The sequence below is a fragment of the Podarcis tiliguerta genome (genome assembly GCF_965153285.1).
Source record: "Podarcis tiliguerta genome assembly, chromosome: 3".
Classification (NCBI taxonomy): domain Eukaryota; kingdom Metazoa; phylum Chordata; class Lepidosauria; order Squamata; family Lacertidae; genus Podarcis; species Podarcis tiliguerta.
The window spans coordinates 53,979,580-54,005,098 of NC_139536.1; the positions used below are offsets into that span (position 1 = coordinate 53,979,580).

The following is a 25,519-nucleotide window of genomic DNA, read 5'->3' on the forward strand; positions in this document are numbered from 1 at the left end:
CCATTTCTTTCTCCCTCCACCCTTCCTTAGATTTTACCACTCTTTTCTCTCTTTCTTCCTTTGAAGGTTGATTTGAGCCTAGTAGCTTTGATGGTTGGTTAGGTGGGTAACTTCTAAAAATGAAAGGTTGGGATGGTGTTCAGCTAAGTTTTAGTCTGAGTGAACCCACTGAAATTTCAGTGGGTTTACTCTGAGTAATACTCAATTCACCACCAGTAAGAGCCAGTGGTTGGGGGAATGATTTGGTGCAATGCATTATTTTGTGTCAAAATCGGGAAACAGTTAGTAACATCAACCTGCACGATACATTTCAAAAAAACTGGTTCACCAAAGGCTGAAGCTAGCAAAAAAGCATGATTTCAAAAGAGAATTAGGATGCAAGAGAAAAATAAGGCACTTTTTCATACATGTTTTTACATAATCATGTACACGTGGATACAAAAAACTAAGGTAACTTGATCTCACTTTTAAAAGTAACTGAACTTCATCATCTCAGTCAGGATGAAGAGCAGACTTCCTTTTTTACACACTAAGCAGATACCACTTCCACAACTGAGCAGAGCAGCAATGAAAATGCAGTGGCAGAAATTTTTAAAAAGAAATCATGGACATGATTTTTCTTTTTTAATGCACACAAATTCATCAAAGTGCTTTTTGCTTCCTGGGTAATTTTTGACCATTTAATTACAGCACACATTAAACAGCAAGTAGAAAATGATATAGAACTACAAATTATCTAGACAATTATTACTCTTGCTTATTCTGGAAATTAGATCCCCCCCCCCCCCCGCTTTTTACAGAGTATGCTTTTGTAAGCTGTGAATTATTTTTGCTGCTATCATATAACAGAGGAGCAGATGATGGCATTGGTAACAGAACAGAAAACCTTATATAATATGACTGCCCATCTTTTAATTTTAAGCAAAATCTATAATTTCCTGCTACATAATTAGTAAATCAATTTTAAGTATATTAGAAATGCTCAACTACTTTACAGGTGTAGTTATTCACACACACAAACAATTATTTTATGCACATGTAATAATATATGGATATAATTTATTTCCTAATCTATCACTGAATATACAAGTACTGACTATGGTATTTTACAATATTTACAGTTGTCTTCTGTTTTTATACATACATTCAACAACAACACAAAAGCTTTTGCAGACTCCATCTGCTGCCTCACTCCATAATTTTGCACTTCAAATATTTTGTAAATGTGTAAAGAAGGAGATTGTTTTTCCAAGTCAGCACAGAATATAGATGAAGAATCTTCTTTGGATGAAATCTTAGTGAAATGGAGGAGTTCAACAGATGAGGGTTACAACCTCCACTAACACTCAGAGGTAGCTTTGATCAGTCTTGTTACTGCAGCTAGCTTGAAAATAATTTTTTTCTCACTGAGAATGATATGTTGGAAATAATTGTATGGGAGGAGGGAGAGAATCTGCACATCTAAACACATATAGATAAAAATGAACTATTTCAAGTCCTATGCAAATGCATTGGATATATACCGTATTTTTCTGTCTATAAGATGCCCCCTACTTTTGGGGACTCCAATTTAAGAAAATGAGGTGAGATGGCCCAGAGTTTTTTGGGGGAGGATTGCCAAAGTTGTTGAGCCACGAAAATCACTCACCCGACGCTGAAATCTCACGAGTCACAGAGGAAAACAAGCGCCACCAGCAGACACCAATTCACTAATTGCCACAGCAGCAGCCAATCCACAGCAGCCCTTGTCGCAGCCACCAATCAGCCACCCAATTGCCGCCGCCACAGCCAATCCTAAGCAGCCTTTGCAGCAGCCACTAATCACCCACCCAATTATCGCTGACAAGTTCCTGCTCGCAGCTGCAACCAATTGCCCGTCCCGCATATGCACTATCCGTGTATAAGACCCCCCCCCCCCGATATTTAACATTATTTTAGAGTAAAAAAACCTCGTCTTATACACGGAAAAGTACGGTACTTCTGAGTGATAATCTCCACTGGATTCCCTTTTCCCACACCTCTGATCCTTTTAGGGAGTGGAGTAGGGGGCAGATGGGATTCCTCTGGCTTTGAGCCACTTCAGTTTGAGTCTGGTTTAAGGTAAGGCTGTCTAATCTCAGAATCATGTTTCTCAATATTGTAGATGATGAGTGCAAAGTTCCGATTTGGTCAGACTCTCTTTTGAAGTTATTTGTGCAATGGGATTTTGCCACGGGAGCAAATCATTCTGATGGATTCTATAGGCAGGCACTTGCCTTGGGGCGGGGCGGGCAAGAGAGAGCACCAGTCTCCTCCATATCCCCACCACACTTATAGCACAGCCACCCAGTGGCACTGGTTTGGGCCCTGTCACGGCAGAGGTGCAGTTTCAGCTTCCAGAAGTTCCAACTGAAAGGAAAGAAATACAGTGAGATAGAAAAGAAATGAGCTAATTTCTCCACCCTACTGCTTGCAAATGATGCTGGGCGAATTTGCTCAGCACAAGCCATTCCTTTCTCAGGGGGAAAATCAGAGTGGAGCCATTTTGAAGTGGTAGGAATACCCTTTCACATGACAACATGGAGCAACAAAGTCTGAGGAACCCAGGCTGGTTCCAGTGTAAACCTTGATGCTTCATCTCTGCAATGCATGCAATGTATCTGATACATCACTAGTGTATTTTCTTAAAATAGGTAACCCAATCTGAGGCAATAGAGGCTTGGTAGGAGACCCAAGCTTCCAATTCCATTCACTCCCCTGGTAGTCATGGAGAAGCCATCATCATGCAGCCTCAGTTACTCCTGTGTAAATGGTAATCAGCCTGCCTCTCTGGACTCCTTTTGATACTGGATGAGCTAAAAATTGCACAACAGTATCTGAGTGTAAAATACAGAACTGCAGGATGGAAAATAGAAGCAGTGGACATGGACTCTTCTCCTGACTGGGTTAGGGCTGCTTCTCAGTGGTGAGGCATCAGCTTTGCATGCAGAAGGTCACAGGTTTAAGCCCTAACATCTCTAGGTAGGGCTGGGAGAGCCTTTTCTGATTTCTTGGAAAGTGGTGACAGTCAGCATGGACAATATTTAGTTGGATGGACACAAGTGGCCTGACTCATTCTAAGGCAGCATCCCATGTTGCACTTCCCTTAAAAGACTCTACTGCCCCACAGGCTTGGAACTGTCTCTCAGATCAGCTGGGTGATTCAATTTCTCTCTCTTACCTCAAAACCTTTCTAAAAGCCCATCTGGTTGGAACTGACCTATTATCCCAGAAAGGAGGTGGGCAGTTGCAAGATTAAAGGAGAAAATATCTGAAGGTGCACACAAAGAAACATATTTGCTTTTCAGGTTTCAAGTTAATAACCACCAATAGAACCACAATGTTTACAAAGTTGTCAAAATCGATCTGCTTCTTAAATTCAAAGTGTGGATCCATTTTAAATGTGGGGATTCCCACCCCACTCCAACACACACTGTGCATCCCCCACAACTTCTCACTAGGAATGGAAGGTGTAATGGTTCTAGGGGTTGCTCGTGCGTAAATCGGCGCCACACCTGGGTGGGTTGCCTGAGTGAACCCTTTCTGTCTGGACAGCCACTCACCCATGGCTGTCTCAATCGCTGGCAGAATCCGTCAGTGGGCGTTTTTTGAACTTCCAGCATAAAAGTTCTTTGACGCCTAGTCTTTGCCTACTCTCCCTGCACGGAAGCCTTCTGCGCAGGGAGGGTGTGGGCATCGTGCTCTCCCCGCTGGTCCCCAGCGAGGAGTCTTGGAGCCACCTCGCCGATTCCCCCATCTGCCCCCCTTCTCCACTGGTGCTACGCTGATTTCCTTCCCCAGAAGATGTGCTGCTTCTCTCCCTCCCAGGACGCTCTCCAGAATCCCTCTGGAGCCCTCCCTCTCCCTCTGGCTCCGATGGCAGTTCCCTGACAGAAGTAGTTGTCAGTTTTTGTTCTTAGTTTCCAATCCTAAATTCAGTTCTCCACATTTCTGCAGCAATTTGCGAGTTTTATTTTTTAAAGTTTCAGTTCTCATATTGTTTCAGAAAGTGTGGATTTGTTTTTCAGTGTGAACTGAATCAAATTCCGCCACCATTCCTCCTTCTCACCCATGCAAACCTCCCCTCTCCTCAGTTGCCAACATTTCACACTCCATAAGTTATTTCTAACATTATCTTCGCTTTCTCTAGCAACATGCCAACATGAGATTGGTTTGTGGGAAAAGTTCATTTGGTCTTTGAAACTGAGATGGCAGTTTTCTTTGTGACAAGCTTTTGGTCAACTGTCCAGTGTCTGCCTTGTGGGTTCATGTTACCAAACTTGTAGTTGAGAACTTCAGAAGATTCTTAATAGTGAAATATTCTACCCAGAGGACTGGGGCATGCTGGGCAGAGCTTCATCTTGATATCTTCACCGAGTTGAACAAAGTTTCATTAACCTACACCAATTGAAGATTTGGACCTACACATCCCAGACTATATAGAATATAAAAATACAACACACACTACGTTACATAACATATCAAAAACAGAGTACAATTGTTCCTTTGCTTCAATGGGTCCTTTGTAGACTGCATTAATAGATATTCTCTTTTTTGTAGCCATTGATGAAAAACTATTGTTTGAAACCTGACCCTATTTTTGAATGTAATGTAGCAACAATCCTATCCTCAAGCCACTAAAATCCAGTTGATTTCAGTAGTATTTAAGCATTTTTTGTTTATGACTGCAGATTCACATTGCTACTGCTAAGTAAAAACACCCCCATCACTTTTAAGGTTTTATTTTTAAAATTGAAATGCTGGGAAAACAAACAAATTCAACAAAAATATGAGGTAGTTCTCATTTCCTTCTTCTAGAGGAGCCTGCTAGAGGGCCATGGAACAGTTCTGAAAATGAGTCATATAAATAAGAGGTATAGCAAGCTGAAAGGAAATGATCCCAGAATGTCCCTACACGCAATGGGTTCTTTTTAAATCTTGGAGTATTCTGAAGAGCTGCAGTCCTATGGGCGTGTGTGCCATTCACAAGATTTAGCATGCATCTGTAGCTTTGGGAAGCAGCATGGTCTGTTTCAGAGCTGTTCTGTATCTTTCCAATTCAACTCATTAATTGGGACCAAATTCCATCTGCTAACAATAAAGCTTCCCTCGCCCCACTTTCACTATAATGGGGAATCTGAAAATAGTGATTCTTTTCTTTTCACAGAACTAGATGAAATTTGCAGGAATAGCAGCCCTGCCCCCCCCCCCATTGGATCACACCTGCAAAATTGTAGGCAGATATATCCAGGGGGTTTGCATGCAGGGTACCTTTGAAATTTGACATTAAAAAAGAAAAAGAAAATCTTTTTCATTTTGTTCCAGAATTGGATAGAATTTGCAGGTATTATCACCTCCTCTGATAGGGTGCAGCCTGCACATTTCAGAATGATAGTTGCAGTGGTTCTCCCAAACACCCGAAACTAGCCTGCTGCCCTCAGGTGCAGTGAAGGACACTATCCCATTGCCAGTATTGAAATCAGAACTGGCTGTCAGATCAGTCAGTTTCTGTACGTGGAATTGGGGGTTGTTGCCATTCCACCACTTGCCTCAGATACTAAAATGCCTTGGGCAAAATCTCCTGGCTAAAATAAATACTGGAAAGGATGCATATGTGGCATTTTTGGACTGACGCAGGAGGACACGGTCCTTGAACCTGAATCTCAGAACTACTTCAAATGAAGAATGTGAATAGAAATGGAAAGCTGGAGAGCTGAATTAGAGTAGTGGGAGGACTCAGTTTAATTCCTTGTTCAGCCATGAAACTCATGGAGTCACCTTGGACTGGTTCCCTATCATGCCATCCAGCCAAACCTACCTCACTTGTTGTGGTGAGGATTAAATTGCAGCAGGGGAGGGGAGAACCACACATACTCACCTGAACTCTGTGGTTATGAATGCTATAGATAAGAATGTAATTTTACAATATTGACAAGTGCCCACAAGTCGCCATTTCAAGGCAAGGTTCAACAAACCACACAGGCAAAGTGGGAGGACTTCATAAGTATTCCTAGATTTTTCACCTAAGTGGGTCTTTTCTTAGAAACAGGCACATAAATTCCTTTAATGTGCCAATTTTAGAGTACTTCTGTTAGACAAGGGCACTCAAAGTTCTTGTTGAAACATTAAGGCATTTAGGAGGCCTCCATAAGTTTACCATATTTCCATACCAATATTAGTAGTGTGACCCCTTTCCCCACCCTCCGAGTCATCGAATTTCAGTTCAGCCACAATGTTTGTCTCAAGATAATGAAGTAACACTTTTAAATGATCTTGATATCTTTGCTTGCTACCTAGAGTTGGTAACTACACTTCAGGTAAATTCTGAGCAGGACTTGGTCGGAGAGATTTGACACCTTTAGATCTGGGGACCCAAACCAGCTTGCAAAAGAAGCATCTATTCCCTTCTCCTGCTGCTCTTTACCAACAGCAACCTTGTTAACTCTCTGATCAGCTGTCCCTTATTTCTGCAATGATTTCTCCACCACCATTTCAAATGCCCACTATGCATGCACAATGAAAATCTGTCATGGAGCCCCAGAAATGTGGTCTGTGGTGGAGGACAAAGGGGAGGAATTACTAAGAAGAGGAAGAGAGCCACCATGGAGGATAACGAAGAAATATGCAAACGGGCCAGACTTGGAGAAAGGGTTGTTTGAACGATTCTGAAAGCAAGGGGATCTGTGTATCACGTGAGTGGTTGATGGCTGTGGTGGGAATCAAAATGAAGGTGAAACAAACCTGTACTTTGGGTAGTTCACAGGGCTGGGATATTGGGGCAAGTACTGTTGGGCACCGACAGATGCTGGACACTAGTCCTCTGTCCTGGACCTGCTGCCCCCTCCCCATGGTGTTGCTCCCTCTTCACTTGCCCCCTCTAAGCTTATGAACAGTGGCAGGAGCAAAGAGAAGAAAGAGCATCCTTCAAGTGCCTTTTCTTTCCCTCTGAATATTTGTGTGGATTGCGCCCAAGGAGCACAACAGAGGGAATCTTTCCCAAGAACACCCTTCCCCAAGACACACACACACATGCCCCTAGAATGAGCACCGGGAATACCTCTACTGAATAAATTGTGAATACTCAACAGATCGGGGGCTTGTTGTGAGTTCAGTCCAACCGAGCTTGCTCACAAAAACACCTCCCCATTGTGAATTTCCATATGACCCATTGCAAAATAGACAGCTATTTCAAGGTGAGAGCACAACCAAATAATTCTATAGGTTACTTGTTCACAAAAGCCATGGCAGGAAAATGGATCATCAGGGTCTGCTCATGTAGTTTGAATCATGGTGATGCAGACATGTCTAAAAGTATTGACTGAAAGTCTATTGCTTGCCAATCAGAAGTCTAAAGAAGGAGGGCTATCAAGGGCCCTGTGGGCTGGCAGTAAGGCCAGGTGCTAGAAGGGCTGATAGACCTTAGTTACATTGATTCTGACTGGGTACAAGGCAGTTCTTAAAATATATACAGTTCTAGAATGTTAAGCAATAGCAAACATTCTGTTGCTTCAAAAACTATGAAAGCATGTCCTCCTTTCTCAGCTATGGAATAAATATCACAATGATACACAGACAAGGGCCTGGCCATGCAAGGTACATCTGGGAGCTCTCTAGTTTCCCAAAACCCAATTGGGACTGATGATGTCTGGATTCATCATTCCATGACTCCCCAGCTAGGGAAGATAAATCAAAAAGAGTGGCACATCTTCCCGAAGCTACACATCAGTAAAGACTGTAATTTCAGAATTCATGTCATCTCCAGGAGGGATTCCTGAATCCAGAGATGACATCTCCACTGCTAGTCATACCTGCTGGTTAGTCCTATCCACCGTGTTGGCGGTGGAGGCATGCTCGCGAGTGTTTTGTCGGATGTGGGTGGAGTTTTGTTGCTCCATGGTTGAAGCTGTTGGGATGCAGAACTCTCTGAAACACCTTTTGAAGTTCTCATCTAGAAAGGCATAAAGGACGGGATTAAGGCAGCTGTTTGTGTACCCTAAAGCAATACAGAAGTGCCAGGAGACGGTCTGGAAAGTAGTTTCTGGGATATGGATCAAGGCTTTAATGATAACGTAAATATGGATGGGGGTCCAGCAGACGATGAAGACAGCCACAACCACGAGGACCATCCTGGTGATCCTTCTAAGATTCCTGTCCTTCTCCTTGGAGCCAGAGAGCATTCGGACACTCTTCAGGCGTAAAATCATGAGCCCATAGCATACCGTGATAATTAGGACAGGCATAATGAAGGCAAAGATGAAAACACAGATTTTCAGCAAGTTCTCCCAATACCATGCTGGGTGAGAGAATACAAGTGTGCAATCAACAGATCCTAGGAGGAAAAGAAAAAGAAAGAAATGAGGTTTGAGAGAATTATTTATTTACATTTAATCCTGTTCTTCCTCTTGCCCCCTCCATCCAAGGCCATAACTATGTTCTACTGTGGTGCGAGCCTGTAAGAAAACTCACTGACTTTTAGTGTGATGTTTACAACATAGAATTTTTAAGGGGGGGGGGGGATTCAGTGTTCAAAAGGTCAATAAGGGCAGGGCCACACATACAAGTCCCACTCCAAATCAGTGGTGTAGCGTGGGGGGTGCAGGGGGGGCGGCCGCATCGGGCGCAACATCTGGGGGGTAGGGTTAGGGGGCACAAATCCACAGTTAGGGGGCGCAAATCCACGGGTTAGGGGGCGCAAATTACTTGCCTTGCCCCGGGTGCTGACAACCCACGCTACGCCACTGCTCCAAATGTCCCTATGTATGTCTGCCTGTTCAGTCCCTGAAGTTCTCATGTTGACTGGGAGTTGTCTGCAGAAGTTTTATTCATGTTTGCTTGAAAATGAGCAGAACCCTCTGCATAATCAGGGACCTTGATAAAGTGCTTCTGTGCAAGGAAAATATCCCTGAATAGAGTCTTGTTGGCTTAAATTAGCCTATTTTCCATATAAAAGCATTTCTCTAAAAAGAGAAAATAGGAGGTAAGATTCACATAACTAGGCTTCCTTAAGCTGACCAGCAATAGTTTTGGGCAAAAAGCATCACTTTGACTGTTAGATAGCTTAGTGGAATTCATTGCTGTCTCCTTCCTTCCTTCCTTCCTTCCTTCCTTCCTTCCTTCCTTCTTTCCAGTTAGGAGCAAACGAAAGTCGGAGGTAATTTACTATTTAATAACAAAAAGTGTTGTTCACTGCTATTAGAAAAAATCATGTTAAATATCTTGCTTTTTCATTCCCTGTTATAAGTAGCTATCTAATTCTAAAATAATCTAAATATAAAAGTGTGCCTTTAAATCACAGTGCCACCACTTAAATTGGGTCTCCAGCACTAAATGAACCGCAACTTATATACATTAACTTGGGAGCAAGTCTTACTGGAATGGATCGGCTTACTTTATAGTAGACAAGATATAACCCCATTCTTAGCTGATTAGTTTATTGATTAACAGCAAAACCTTATATGTACTTATGTAGATGTAATTCCCACTGTCTTCTAAGGGGATTACTCCCAGGAAAGTGGGTGCAGGATTGTATCCTAAACTGCTTAGTTCCTATGGGTTACATAAAGAGAGATAGATGTGGCCAAAAAATAAAAATAAAATGTAGATGCACTACTTCTAAATGAGGCTCCCTTTATGCAACCATAATGTTCTTTGCAGCTTCTAGAAATTCTTCTTTCTACCCACATAATCACAGTTTGATGGAAGTGTGTGAAGAACCAACAAACCTTCAACAACTCTATTTTGCATTGTACTTGTGGCCTGGCTTGTTCTTTACCAGAGTGTCAGCCTCTGTTTTTAGGTAAACATTATTTCTCATTAGGTATTAAAATATCCTATTTTGATGCATTCACAGTAATCACTGTGACTCATGTTTTATGTATGTGTATACCAAATTTCGTACTTCTGGGTGTTCTGGAAGTACCTTAATGTTTAGGAGGGTATCATTCCTCTCTTTCTTGATATTAATTTGCAAAAGTCCTCCCTTTAAGATCCACTTCCCATTTCCATAATCAGTGTGTCTCAATGTGTGAACCAAATGTCATATTTCTCACTAGGGTGGAAGTATCACCATTTTTTTGGGGGGGGGTGGATGCCTTTTGAGTCCCCCATTTGAGTGTGAGGTATAGAAAAGTCTCCTTTTCATTGTAAATTACATGTACTACTGAATTTTCTGACTTTCACTGGAAGGTAACCTGCATGAGTTTCTCTCTCTCCTTCATTCCCTGCCTTCCTGCCACTGCTGAAATAACTGAGCATCTGGAAATGGTGTGTGAAATCCTTACTCACCATTGCTCTCCTTGGTGGTTGCCATCACCATAACTGGGATGCCGATGGCTGAAGAAACAATCCAGTTACAGACGTTGACAATTTTGGCATTTCTGGGGGTGCGGAAATCCAGAGCCTTGACTGGGTGGCAAACTGCTATGTAGCGATCCACACTCATCGTGCAGAGGGTGAAAATACTTGTGAACATGTTGTAGTAATCTATGGAGATAACAATCTTACAAATGGCGGTACCAAACGGCCATGTTCCCAGGAGGTAATTCACACTTTGGAATGGCAGCGTACTTGTTGCCAAGGCATCTGCCAGGGCAAGGTTGAAAATATAGATGTTGGTAGCAGTCTTCATTTTGGTATATCTAAGAAAGTCAACAAAGCAGAGGAATGAAAAGCTATAACAAGATCAAATGCAATTATAACCAGACTAATGTCTGATTTGAGGACTAGGGATTAAGAATATTGTATTTTTGTGCCTTGGTCCAGCAATATGGTACAGAAAGATTTTTTTGGGGGGGGGTACTCAATATCAAGCTTATCTGTAGATATTTTATCTCTAATTCCCATTTTTCTCCTTGATCTTGACGAGAAGCATGCTATTTCCCCCCACCTGTTCTAGTAGTAGAAATATAAACATTTCTCACGTATTATACACATAATTAGACAAATAATTTTATGCACATATTTTGTACCTATACTTTCTGGGTTTCCTACAAGAACAAGCACATAAACAGATACATACAATAATGTATATAGGTAAAGGTAAAGGTACCCCTGCCCGTACGGGCCAGTCATGACTGACTCTGGGGTTGCGCGCTCATCTCGCTTAAGAGGCCAGGGGCCAGCGCTGTCCGAAGACACTTCCGGGTCACGTGGAATAATGTATATAACTGTATATAAATACTTATTTATTAATACTTATAAAACAATGTTCTTACAGAGAGGAGAGCGGAACTCTCCATCATGCCATTGGGAAGCTATTCTAGGCAGGGTGAGAATGCCCCTCCTGTATTGGAGTTTTGCTCTGTCCTGTTCTTCTTGTGGGCCACTTAATTGAGGTGGTGAGCAAGGTGGCTATTTCACAGCATCTTACCCAATGAGAACCAAAGTGATTTTAGATCTCTTCTATGGACACAGCCCCAAAGCTCTGCTTCACCCATTGTAGTTGGGATGCTCTTAAGTATCAATGGCATAAACTCCTGTTTCTGCCACTACAGCTAAAGCAGTCCCATAGGACAAGGCTGCCCGTTCCACTGAACAGAATTCAACTGAGGCACTTGGGTTTAACTGCCCTGTATGCCACCAAAGATCAACAAATTAATGTCTACCACAAAGCGTCGTTGAACCCAACTCAAAGGGCAAAGGGGTCCGCATGAAAGGCACTTGATACCTGCGTTTTGAGATATCTAAGAGAGATCAAGAGCAGGAAGGCATGGCTTAAGAGGAGTTGTACTCTGGCTGGTTGCATAAATTCACTTTATATGCTTCCTGTCCTGCACTTGGCAATAGTCACTTGGATTTTGCACAGCTTTAGCATCCACACAGGCCTCTTTATATGTGAAGAGACTGAAAAATAAAATGAGTATTAAAGAAAATGCACTAACTCATAACATGGTTAGCACAACCCTTGTCCAGAGCCTTTATCAATAGCCTTAATGGAGGGGGGGGGGTCTCACTGAGGACATTCCCCTTCTCAAACCTGAGATCAGCATGAAGATAGTAGGGATGTGTGAGCATAAGGACAGTTCTTTTTCAAGCTAGGGCTCTGATGATGGCTCAATCCCATCTAAATCTCATTTTTGAAAGAAACCCCTTTCTCTGTCTCCCTAAATTTATGGTGCCTTTTTGCATATGTGCTCCTGCTGTGGCAGAATATCCTGGAGCTTATTCCTTTAAGTCACTAGAATTAAATTATAGGTTGCCCCACTTGACTATGCTACCTGCTTGATATTCAAAGGCTGCAATCCTATCCCTGTGACTAGTTATTTGCTAAGTCAAACAGGCCAGACCCTGTTACTCTTGACTTATACTGTATGTACACACGATTCATAAACCAACCTGAATTCATAAACTGTGCTAATGATATTCCTGAGGAAAAGAAGCAGGCATAAATGTTTCTCTGGCAAGGTCTCTTCTATCTGATGCTGCTGTACTGGTACCCATTATAAATTGCTACCCTGGGCAACCATCTATGCAGCTATTGGGAAATCTGGTTAAGAAATATGTGCTGTCCAGCTACTCAAATAGTATCATTTACATTTTTATTAACCTTCATTTTCTCCCTATTACATTTTATATTCTTAGGTTAGGCCATGTTGCATTTTGTCCTAGCTTTATGATGAAGTTGTCTCATTTTTCCACACCTATAAAGAATAGCATATTTCTCCATTTAAGAAAGATGATTTCCTGTTTGCGAGGGCAGTGTTTACATTGCTCCTTTATTGTTAGCGAGTGAGAAAAGGACAGATAAGGAGCCGTATTCAAGATGGAATATGTAATACCCACCTCCAGAGTTTTTCTATGATTAAAGTTATTTTCGCTTTGACACTTTCTCATAATTTTGTTTCATGGTTTTTATTACATATTTATGACAGGAGCCAAAGCTAAATGAAAAAAGAGGCGATACCAAGCATTTTATTTGTATTTCTTTATTGCAATCCTAGCAGTACAACTCGAGATACTTGGCAGAAGATCTATTATTTTCCTTCCAATATAAACTCATAAGATGCTCCCAATTCTCTTTTATTTGCCTTCCCCAGATGGCTGCTAATATCTTTTCCAAATGAAATTTCTCTTAAGCAACGTTAACATTCAGGTACATAAGCAACGCCAGCAAGTGGCTGTGCTAAGGCTTTTGACCATTAAGGGCAGAATTACATTTAGTAGGGCTTGGAAGCCAGGATGGATTGAGAAGTCCTGCTGCAACTGAAAGCTTTAAGAGATGTCACTAGTCAATGTAGACAGTCAGTATGAGGCAGGAGATGGCTTGATTTACTGGCTACAGTATGGTCTGTGTTTGTTTTCCATGCTAAAAAATCAATCTACAACAAGATCTGTATAAATGATGCACGGTAGTTTATATTTTCTTATCTTGTATTATCTTTTTTGCTTCTTCTACCCATTTTGAGGGGCAAAGTTCTAGACAGGCATTGAAGGCTCACCCTTAGCTACTAAAAATGTTGCTTCACCCCTTCCAACTTCCGAGACTGACAGCACAATTCTCTTCATGCTATTTAGAAGGAAGCCCCATTGAATTAAATGGAGTGCCTCACAGGTGTGAACATAGAATTGCCCACTCGGTTTCTCACTGTGCAGCTCAGAAGGCTTAAACATTACATTTTAAAAGGGAGGGAGGGAGTAGTAGTAGTAATAGTAGTAAATTGTTGTTGTTGTTGTTGTTGTTGTTGCTGTTGTTATCTGCCTGGGTTTCCTCAGCCACTCTTCTAACTCTAGAAGGGAATTTCTCAAGGATGACAGATCTTGGACATTATTTGGCATTGAACCCCAACTTCTTGAATTTTTAACATTGTCACTTTTTTTTGCATTTGAAAATGTTGCAATATAATAGACACCCCTGGTTCTACTGCTGTGGAATCTCTGCATGTTTACCTGTGAAAGGTGTGCAAAACGCTACCCTACTCCACTTCTTTCCATCTCGTTGTTGTAGCCCTGACCTTGGTCATTGGGCAGCTGATCATATGAGACAAAGAGTGCCTTTTGGTTTGGGTATCAATTATAACAAGACATCAAGGAGCACCTGTACAAATTTTGCAAAACTAGTGCCTAGAATAGTGCTTCCCAAACTCCAGCTGTTTTTGGACCACAGTTCCCAACATCCCTGACCACTGGTCTTGCTAGCTAGGGACAATGGGAGTTGTAGTCCAAAACCAGCTGGAGACTCAAGTTTGGGAAACACTGGCCTAGAAGATGTGGGATGAGGTTAAAAAAGTTGAATCCTGACAAGAAAGACACGATGCTATCAAGAGCAAGATCCTAGGCTCTTGAGTGAGGGTTATGTTTGTAATAGGAAGGGTGGTAATAATCCTTTGCAGACATAGTGCTCAATCAAAGCTGATTGCTAGAATAATAATAATAATAATAATAATAATAATAATAATAATAATAATAATTTAATTCTACCCCGCCCATCTGGCTGGGTTTCCCCAGCCACTCTGTTCTTTTGTTCTGATCTATTGCTGAAGAGTGGGCTTTCCCTTGGGAAGGAGTGGGGGAAGGGGAAAACCACTTGGACCCATGCTTTCTAGGCATGGCAAATGGAATTGTGGGTGAGCCGTGAGACTGACTGCTTCAAAATGTGCTTTACATGGGACTGTCCTTGAAGACACATTGTAAGTAGTTTTGGCTTGCCTCCTGAGAAATATTAAGTGATGACAACATATTTAGCCAATTCTGAGCCAAGCTAAATTGGCTACCTTGAAACCACTTCTTGGTTAACATCAAGAAATATAAACCTATTTAAAAATAACTATGAAAAAAATTGGCTTGAGGTAAAAAGAAATTTAGAAATATGGAACAGAATGAATCTCTCAATGTTAGGAAAAATATCAGCGATTAAAATGAATGTGTTGCCAAAAATGCTATTTCTTTTTCAATCAATACAGTCATCCTGAAAGATGAATGCTTTAAAAAATGGCAGAAAGAGATTTTAAGATTTATCGGGGGGGGGGGGGGGGCAAGAGGCCTAGGATAAAACATAAAATACTTACAGATGTAAAAGATAGAGGTGGGCTTGCCCTCCCAGACCTTAAATTGTATTACGAATCTGCTTGCTTGGTATGGATCAGGGACTGGATGAGATTGGACAAGCAAGAGGCATTAGAACTAGAAAGACATGACAACAGATTTGGTTGGCATGCATACTTATGGTACGGGAAAGGGAAGATTCATAGAAGCTTTTACAACCATATAATTAAGAAATCATTAATGAGAGTTTGGGAGAGATATAAAGACTTATTGGAACAAAAGACTCCGTGGTGGCTTTCACCACATGAAGCATTACTGCTCAAACCACTTGGAAAGAAAGGAAAATGGCTCACATATGTTGATTTATTAAAGGACCATGATGGAAAGTGGAAATTAAGAGATTATGATGAAATCAAAGACCACTTTCAGAGTTGGTTGCATTATCGACAACTACATGAAACATATAAAGAAGACTGTAAGAAAGGACTTAGTTATACTAGATCTAGGTTTCAAACGGAAGTGATTGAAGGGAAAGTGAAACTACTGAAGGCCGCATATAGCATACTATTAGAATGGGAGACGAAAGATGAAGAGGTAAAATCAGTTATGATTAAATGGGCACAAGATGTAGGTCACAACATTATGATAGAAGATTGGGTTAAATTATGGAAAACTGACTTAAAATTTACAGATTGTTCCCTATTGAAGGAGAATTACATGAAAATGATGTACAGATGGTACACAACACCAGTGCAGTTAGGGAAAATGTACAAAACTAGTTCAAATAGATGTTGGAAGTGTAAGGAAAAGGAGGGAACATTTTATCATATGTGGTGGGATTGTAAAGTAATTTTAAAAATTTGGGAAATGATATACAATGAATTGAAGAAAATGTTCCATTTAACATTTGTTAAAAAACCTGAGGCATTTTTGTTGGGGATTGTAGGGAAAGACCTGCCAAAAAAGTTGAAAAACATCTTCATGTATGTGACAACGGCTGCGAGAGTTCTGGTAGCACAAGGATGGAAGACTGAAGAAACTCCGAGTAAAGAATCATGGCAAGAAAAATTGATGTGCTATGCAGAACTGGCAAAACTGGCACATTAGCTACGAAATAGGGATAACCGTGACTTTAAGGATGAATGGGAACCTTTCACAAAGTATTTGAAGATGCAACAAAGTGAACTGGACTCCTTGGCAGGTTTTGAATAAACATTCACAATTTTTTTACTGATAATAATAAGCTAAACAGTTGGAGGATCTATACAATTCTGCAACATGCAGAAAATAGCATTATTGGAGAAACCAAAGACTGGAACTGAGGGAAGTTGGGGGGTGGGGTGGGGGGATGGGTTTTATGGGGGGAGGAAAAATGGGGGGGGAATAAGGATATGTTTTTGGAAAATATGTTTTGTTATAATTTTGAATAAAAATTATTAAAAAAAGAAGAAGAAAGAAACCACTTCTTGGCCTGGGCTGGAAGTGACCAACCAGAGAGTCTTTAATTTCCTGAATGAGCCCCTGCATTGACAGATTATGGACTGCATTTCAAGCCTTCCCTATAGAGCCTCACTGTATGAGTTAAAACATCCCTGCATAGACTACAGCCTTTGCCACAATAGCTTAGCATTACTTCCCCAATGAGGTCAGAATCCACTCTTCCCTCACAGCCGTCTTGGAGAGACTGCAAAATCAGGGAGCTTTTTTGGCTGCTGCAGCAATTGATAGGTTGCCCAGATTTCAGCTCACAATCATTGAGTTTTGAATTGTATTTTACTTTGGGTGTTCTGTGTTTAATTATTGTTTTAAAAATGCTTTCTTACATTTTCTTTGAGCTGTGTGAAAGTGCTATACAAATATTTTAAATAAACTGACAATTCATTTTCTACCTTAGCAGCAGACTAAGAAAACCAAACATTTCATCTGAAAGAAAATCGCTCAGAGATGTTATTTTTAACTATACATGTTTTAAATGGTGCTTTTAGCAAACTTTACTGAAGACAATATGACTGATTACATCCATAGCAACTAATGCAACATTCCAGTGATTCTCAGTACGCAGCACTGCCTGGTCTACTTCATATGTGTAAAAGGCTGCTATCATTTTGACTGAAAGCTCCATCCTAAAAATACTCATTGGAAACAGACTGCATAGCCCCCAATGCAGCTGTTCAAACACTTTGATTCTACTTCTGTTTAGATCTAGCTCATGGCCTCTCTTCCTTGACCCTCCCATACAGCAAACAGGCTTATGGGGCAGGGGGGTACACTTGGCATTAATGGCAGCTTCCCTCCAAAGCCTAGATAAATGTTTATTACAATGAAAAAACCTGCAATCCCTGGCCACCTCACAGTGCTAAAGTAAGCTCAAAAATCCACCCCCATCCAATTTCTAAAGCATTTCTAATGTGCCTTGAAGATGGGGCATTAAAACCGAAGCCTCCTTTTCAGAGGAAGAAAGCTTCTGAGAAACCGAAGGACAATTTTTTGGCACCAACACTAGACATGACAGGAGAGCATGCAAATCATTTGCTTTGTGCTTGAGATCATTTTAATGGATTTGCAAAAGCAACATATTGCATCCAGATGAATGTTCCTGGCAGAACTATTTCCAGGCCTCTTGATATCGTACGACTCTGACATTCTGGTTTCTTTTTCAGGCCTTTGTTTACAGATCACAATAACTGTGCAGTCTCAAACAAAGAATGTCTCTAGGGAACAGGCCCAAGTTCACCTAGTATTTAAATGCCAAGAAGGTAAATGGAAAGATCAAACAATCCTTCCGTCTGTTAGGGTAAAAAAAGTGCTGGCTCTCAAACTCTGTTATCAGGTCATATAATCAAAGTATGCAAATACTTTTGCAAAGCTTATACAAAGAAAGCCACCTGCTCTCCTGGAAGGATGTGTGTGGATCAACCAGGCCAGGTTCAAGGTACCCTGAATAACTTAGGCCCAGAAAACCTTAATGACCTCTTTACCCTGTATACCCCAAGTCAAGATCATTGAAGGGGAAATCAACATTGTGGGCATTGATCTACGGAACTCCCTCTCACAATAAGTTAGATAAGCACCGCCTCTACTGAGTTTCAGGTGCCTGGCCAAAATGGCCGCTGACCGGACCTCACTGTGAGTGGTGGTTGTGGCCCACCGCAGCACCTCCACTTTGACCCACTGCACCGTGACATTTTCCTGGCTGTTATCATGTTTCTTCGGCCTCCACAGAGGCTCATGGGTTCCCACCAGGCCCTCTATTCAAACTGGCCAGTCTGTGGCAGCCAAGGGGGCATGGCTAGGGGAGCAGAACTGGAGCAAACAGGCTTCGCTCAGGTTCGCCTAGGATATGGCCCTCCAAGCCTCTTTACCTGTCCGTAAGGACCCTCTCCAGGCCACCCTGCCCCCAGCCACCCCCATCTGTCCAGGCCACTCCTCAGCCCTGTTTTGCAATCTCCATGAGTGCTTTTTGCCTGGCTGCCATAAGGCCATGAACTCTGCTAATGCCTCTCATGCGCTTGGATGAAAGGGGATGTGTAAGTGTGTATAGAAATTAGCCTGCTGTACAATGGTAAACATTTACCATCCATGGCTCCACCCAGTGGCACGTGGCCCCAGGAGGTTGCCTAGAAGGCGATGTGGCCCTTTATCTGAAGAAGGTTCCCCACTCCTAATCAAGAACAGAAGAAGTGTCTCTCAGGATCCAACCAAAGGCTTATTGTATCTGTTTACAGTAGCCCATCAGATATGAAGCTCATGAGTAGAAGATGAGATCAATAGTCTTTCTCCACTGTTGTTTCACTGTAAGTAGCACGGAGTGGTATGCTGAATATGAACCTGGAGGTGGTTTAGCCATTGTGACTGTATAGCCTTGTCCTTCATGAATTTGTCTAATCCCCCTTTAAAGTCATCTCAATTGGTGGCCATTAGCACATCAGTAAATACCACCATTTAACAATGCCCTGAGTAAATTCCAGCCCATGATTTAGGGAGGCTGAATGGACTTGTATGCTCTTCTTTCTCAGATGTTTTGAGCAGTCTTGGATTAAACAAATCCTTTCAGTCGTTGTATTAACCTAAAATAATTGCCTGTATGGATCTAAAATAATCTACCAGAATGGAAGCATTCTGCATATACTTCCTTTTATGCAGGGTCCTCACACTGTGCAATTTTCAGGCAGGGTGGTCTTTGTATAGCTGCAGACATAAATTGGGATACCCAATTTCTACCTGTTGCAATAATGACTTAATTCTTTGCATTGCGGCGGCAGGGAGTGTAATCAAACATGACTCATAATCAAAATTTCAGAAAGTGAAAAACACTTTGGGGACTGTAACTCTATCCACCTTTATGCAGAGACAAGGCTTACTCAAATCCAGTCAATGGCAGTCATCTTTGAGAATTCCTGGAGAACAGGCGAAGTCCCGGCAGACTGGAGGAGGGCAAATGTTGTCCCTATTTTCAAAAAGGGGAAAAGAGAGGACCCAAATAATTACCGCCCAGTCAGTCTAACATCAATACCAGGGAAGATTCTGGAGCAGATCATTAAGCAAACAATCTGTGAGCACCTAGAAAGGAATGCTGTGATCACCAATAGTCAGCATGGATTTCTGAAAAATAAGTCATGTCAGACTAACCTGATCTCATTTTTTGACAGAATTACAAGCCTGGTAGATGAAGGGAACGCAGTGGATGTAGTCTACCTTGATTTCAGCAAGGCATTTGACAAGGTGCCCCATGATATTCTTGTAAAGAAGCTGGTAAAATGCGGTCTTGACTATGCTACCACTCAGTGGATTTGTAACTGGCTGACTGACCGGACCCAAAGGGTGCTCATCAATGGTTCCTCTTCATCCTGGAGAAGAGTGACTAGTGGGGTGCCACAGGGTTCTGTCTTGGGCCCGGTCTTATTCAACATCTTTATCAACGACTTGGATGATGGACTCAAGGGCATCCTGATCAAATTTGCAGATGACACCAAACTGGGAGGGGTGGCTAACACCCCAGAAGACAGGATCACACTTCAAAACGACCTTGACAGATTAGAGAACTGGGCCAAAACAAACAAGATGAATTTTAACAGGGAGAAATGTAAAGTATTGCACTTGGGCAAAAAAAATGAGAGGCACAAATACAAGATGGGTGACACCTGGCTTGAGAGCAGTACATGTGAAAAGGATCTAGGAGTCTTGGTTGACCACAAACTTAACATGAGCCAACAGTGTGACGCGGCAGCTAAAAAAGCCAATGCAATTCTGGGCTGCATCAATAGGAGTATAGCATCTAGATCAAGGGAAGTTATAGTGCCACTGTATTCTGCTCTGGTCAGACCTCACCTGGAGTACTGTGTCCAGTTCTGGGCACCACAGTTCAAGAAGGACACTGACAAACTAGAACGTGTACAGAGGAGGGCAACCAAAATGGTCAAAGGCCTGGAAACAATGCTTTATGAGGATCGGCTAAGGGAGCTGGGCATGTTTAGCCTGGAGAAGAGGAGGTTAAGGGGTGATATGATAGCCATGTTCAAATATATAAAAGGATGTCACATAGAGGAGGGAGAAAGGTTGTTTTCTGCTGCTCCAGAGAAGCGGACACGGAGCAATGGATCCAAACTACAAGAAAGAAGATTCCACCTAAACATTAGGAAGAACTTCCTGACAGTAAGAGCTGTTCGACAGTGGAATTTGCTGCCAAGGAGTGTGGTGGAGTCTCCTTCTTTGGAGGTCTTTAAGCAGAGGCTTGACAACCATATGTCAGGAGTGCTCTGATGGTGTTTCCTGCTTGGCAGGGGGTTGGACTCGATGACCTTTGTGGTCTCTTCCAACTCTATGATTCTATGATTCTATGATTCTATGATTCAGTAAGAAGTGTTTCTTCTTATTGACAGTCTTTACGTCTAGCATACCATTATTATTCTATAGAACTGTTCACAGTACCAAGAGAAAGTGAGTTCCCCATGGTCATTCATACTCAAAGTACACATGTTCCTCCACTTGATCCACATTTTCTTTTTTAAAAAAGGAAAAAGCAGTTGTGGGATACTGGTATTTTTATCAGAGCACCAACAGAAGGGAGCTAATCCATTCTGCTTCACTCTTACCTCTCCTTATGCCACTTTCCCCAACCTCATGTTGATTTTCTCTCCAGAATGGGAGACCTGCATGTCCCAATATATTTGTTCCCACAGGTGCGGAAGCTACTGGGGTGGGAATCAATGAACAAACGCTTAAAAAGTAGGAGTTATGAAGTCACCCACTCAAGATTGTCTCTCCCAGCAGATACTTTGCTTTATTTCTTTTTTTAAAAAAGGAACAATGTCTGGATTATGCATTGTCATACTATGCCTGCTGTACTTTTTAAATGTTCTGTAAAAAAAAAAAAAAAAAAGATTTACCAAAAAATAGGGGGGAATGTTACTTGTGAATGAGTATCACATGTAATTTGAGCCTTAGAGAACTTCATAGCCAAGTATAGATTGAAATGCAAGTTCCTCACACCAAAATTCATCTACTCTTTCCTATAGACCTAAAAAGGATGCCTGTTACTTTTGGTTTTTTGTATGTTCAGTATTGAGGTTGCTGCTGATGTGCTTCTCAAGGAGCCTCCTAGAGTTCAAATCCACTGCCTTCAATGAAAATGTTGCTCTTGGTCATTATGGGGAATGGAGTGGGAAACCATTCATCAGCTCAAATACACACCCACACCTATATATATATAATTTCTATTCTACCCTTCCTCCAAAGACCTTTCGGTAGCTCACAATGTTTCTTCTATTTTATTGTCATAACAAGGCCAACTAGTTACCTCAATGGCTGAGTGGAGATTTGAATTGGATCTCCCTGGCACTAATCAGGCACTCTAATCACTGTTGAAAAAGCAATTAAGTCATTATGCAATGATGAGAAGGAAGGAAATGCGTTTGAATAATTAGTCTTATAGCAGTGTGGGACTTTGGATTCAACTCCTGGAGGTTCAGTGGGAGCCCCATACATGCTGTCCTGAGTCCCATAAAGGAAGAACAGGAGATAAACGAAAGAGCAATGACATTCTAAATGTGTCTACGAAGAAGGAAGCCAATTGAGTCAAGTAGGGCTTACTCCCAGGCAGATGGAAATAGCATTGCAAAGAGACAGAGAGAGCAGATTTCTTATTGCTGCTGCTGAAATAAACAGCAGATGTTGCTGAAATAAACAGTAGATAATCATTGTCAAAGGTGGTGTTGCTTCTCAGTCACAATCCCCACTTGTGCAACCTGAGTTAGCTCAGTTCTTAACCAAAGGATGAAATAATAATAATAAAAAAGGCAAAACAGGTCAGCCTGCAAGGAGTTCATAGCGCTGTATAAGTAACAACATGCACCACTCCTTCCCGCTAAGAGCAGACATAGGTGGTGAGTGCAGGGCTGGTGTCCAGTGTTAGCATGACTGGACAGCTGCTGAGGGTGACCCAGCAAAGAGTTCCCTAATAAGAGCTTCCCTGGACCTGTTCCTCTTCCTGTTTGATCACTCACCTCTCTGGTTCAACCAATGGTGATGGTGGGGAGGAGCAGTCGATGCCACTGCCTGCTTGCACACTGGCTCTCTGCCTGGCAAGCAAGCGGGTCATCACAATGATGAAGAGGATGGGGAGAGCAGTAGGAGCAGCTGGTGATTATGGTGGTGAGGAGGTAGGCTCCCTGAGTGCTGGGGGAGAGCAGAGGATATGTCTTGCCTAAGGGCCCTCTAGAACCTGAAGCCAGGGTGATGCTGGTGGTTATGTAGTCAAAACTGGGCCATTGAGAGAAAAAGAGGGTGGTAACAGTAAGCTTTGGAGAACTCTGAGGTTTGTTGAAATAGAATGTCAACACACAGACCCAAGGGTTGGGGGGACACACACCCCAACAAAAAGAAATGAAATTCAGTTGCCAATGAATTTTGAGTGTCAGCTGGAAAAAAGAGGCTGGCTTCAGCTGCTTATTGCTTATATAGTTTCCCAGAGAAGTAAGTTAAGGGAACTTTTGAGAAGGGTACACTGCAAGATTTTTTTATAGGTGCTACTAAATCTTAAAATATGACTGAATACCTTTATTACTTGCAAATTAAGATTTTGCTTCTTTAGGTTTTTGTCCATCCCAGGTGGAATTTTTCAGATAAATAAACTGGTTTCCGCCCCCCTTCCAATGTTGTCTCAGAAGCAGCCGTTTCCACCTGTTGTTATCAATCGTTTCAATAGATGGTGCTGTGTTCTTTTAGATATTGATTGTAATCTCGTTTCTCCTAAATGTTAGCCGGGTGCTAGGAGCAAATTTGATTGCTGCCCTACCTGGCATTCATTAAAGAAATCTAATTTCACAAAGGCAACAAGAAAACCCATTCCACATACAGAAGAGTGTTGTGTCGCCCCCCCCCCCATGGGCAACAAGTCTCTTTGCAGTAAACTTGCATCTGACAGAAGTATTTCTGTGGAAGAATATTGCACAACATTTCTTTGGAAGAGGAGCTTACTTGCCCAGAAAATGCAAACCTTTAAAGGGGGGTGGGTGGGTTTCAGATCTTTTCAGAACTGAAATAAAGAGGGAACATTTGGTATGAAAGTCAGTAGGGCAAATGGAGGGGGGATATGACCATTAAACTCTGTTATTTTTTTCTGAAAGGATTGTTGGTATTCATCTCTCTCTATATAAGTGATTTATTAGTTGGGAGGCAGGCAAAAGAGTACAGACATGTATTTCTAAGACAGCAAACCTGACCATAGAAGGCACTGCTTTTGAGCTACTTGAGAAGGGGTTATTGTTTTGTTCTTTTCTCTCTCCCTGGATATAGGAAGAGCTATGACTCAAAGTTTTTTCCCCTATCTAATACATATATTAAGTTCTTCACCCGCAAAAATTCATATTCTCACTCAAGAAGAATTTCTTCTCTTTTTAAAAATCCAAACCGATTTACTTGCACAATCAGACATGCTCCCTGTTACAACTTTCTTTTTCCAGTTACACACTTCTTCATGCTGCCAGCACAGAGCCTTCAGAACTGCCATGCATACCAGTCCTTAGGCATCAAAACAAGAGGCAATGACTGCATCTCTTCTCAACAGGATTCCCCACCACCAAAGTCCCACGAATACAGTTCCTCCTGAGGGAAAAGGCATCAACATGGTGGCAGCATAGCCAGGGGTTGGTGAGGACGAGAAGTGCCACGGCACCTTGGGCACCAATTGGTTCACTGCAGTTTGGTCCACCTTAAAGGTGTCCAACAAATATCTCCTTTCATGAACTGTGCAAAGGGGTTTCTGCAGAAAATGGGTCCCACATGAAAAAGAATCCCTGGTTTTGGAAGGTCTTCCAAAGAGCACCTCCCAGCCAAACCTTTAGGTCTGCCTTCCCCAACCTGGTGCCCCTTCTGAGACTACAATTCCCATCAACCCCAGCCAGCAGGGTTGGGGAAGGCAGCTTTTGGGTTCTCAAGGGCACACTTATGTTCTCCGGGTCTTTCCTCACCAAGGAAAAAGAACTGCACTTCTCCTCGCTGCACCTTCTTGAAGGAGCACCCTGAAAATGACCAGAGAACAACCTCCCTTTCCAGTCTCCTTGATGGGGTGGTGGGGAGAGCCATCGCCCCGAAAGTTGCCCCAGCCCCCCTCCTTGCCTATTTGCACGAATGGCCCTTTCGCTGGATCCCAGGAAGCACCCCGCCGCCGCCTCCCCGCGAGCCCCGCTTCCTCTTACCGGATGATGACATACATGACCAAGAAGTTGCCGAAGAGTCCCACCACGCACACGACGGAGTAGAGAACCATGATGACGATGGCCGTGACCATGGAAGGGCTGACGCCGTGGGCAGAGCACAGGCTCCCTCCGCTTGCCTCCATGCTGCTGTTGGGGCCGCCGCACGACAGCTGGGTGCTGTTGGGCTCGCTCTGGTTCCAGGGTTCGCCCCCCATGGTCCCGGAGAGGGCTTCTCCCGGCCAGCGGCCGCCCGACCACAGCGAGACTCCAAGGGGCTGCGGGCGCTGTCCTTGGTGCTGACCGGACAGCCTCAGGGCAAATTCCCCTTTGCAGTGCAGGAGGGCGGGACCCCTGCCGCCGTCGAAAGCTGCCCCAGACGCAGGAGAGAGAAGGAGGGAGGGAGACGGACCAGTGGATTACACCTCCCAGCTAAGCCAGTGGCGAAGCGGGAGACGAAAGAAGCGCTGCCTTCTGCTCTGAGCTGCCGCCGCTTCCTTCGACAGGAGCGCACGGAGCAAAAGGGCCGGAGAGCGCAGAGGAGTCACCAAGGAGCCCGGGACGAAGGAAGCAATACAAAAGCTTGCGCTCCCTCCCTCCAGATATGCGCGCGCTCCCGCACCCGCACACACGTGCGCTCCCACAGCTGGCTCTGGCACACGCGCGCTCACCTGTGTCAGGGGGATGGCTAAGCATGGGGAGGAGGAGCCTCCAGCTGATGGGACGAGGAGGCGGGGAGGGACTCTTTTTAACCCAACCTGCACAGAGGCAGGAGCGCTTGAGATCAGGCGGTCCCGCTTCGCGAGCCAGCTGTGGCGCTCTCCTCACCC

The 25,519-nt window shown here is 42.9% G+C and overlaps 1 protein-coding gene across 3 annotated transcripts; it reads right to left on the minus strand.

Annotated features, from left to right (window-relative positions):
* Positions 1-2,341: 2,341 nt before the first annotated feature.
* OPRM1 (opioid receptor mu 1) lies at positions 2,342-25,519 on the minus strand. 3 transcript variants are annotated; one of them, XM_083433657.1, is made up of 4 exons: positions 24,693-25,519; positions 10,303-10,655; positions 7,827-7,966; positions 2,342-2,388 (listed from the first exon to the last, which is right to left on the minus strand). In XM_083433657.1, the coding sequence occupies exons 1-4, from the start codon at positions 24,905-24,907 to the stop codon at positions 2,350-2,352; spliced, it is 747 nt and encodes a 248-aa protein (XP_083289783.1). In that variant the 5' UTR covers positions 24,908-25,519; the 3' UTR covers positions 2,342-2,349. The 3 variants fall into 3 exon arrangements, with proteins under 3 accessions (XP_083289783.1, XP_083289781.1, XP_083289782.1); XM_083433655.1 differs by having other exon boundaries at positions 7,827-8,347; positions 24,693-25,517; XM_083433656.1 differs by lacking the exon at positions 2,342-2,388 and adding an exon at positions 8,238-8,347 and having other exon boundaries at positions 6,745-7,966; positions 24,693-25,517.

What these genes read in the sequence shown, in the direction of transcription:
- OPRM1 (XM_083433655.1), bottom strand. Translation starts at nt 24,907, where the DNA reads ATGGGGGGCGAACCCTGGAACCAGAGCGAGCCCAACAGCACCCAGCTG. An exon ending in GTCATGTATGTCATCATCCG is followed by an intron (nt 10,656 to 24,692) that starts GTAAGAGGAAGC and finishes TGACTTTCTTAG; the next exon opens with ATATACCAAAATGAAGACTG. An exon ending in AACCACCAAGGAGAGCAATG is followed by an intron (nt 8,348 to 10,302) that starts GTGAGTAAGGAT and finishes TTTTCCTCCTAG; the next exon opens with GATCTGTTGATTGCACACTT.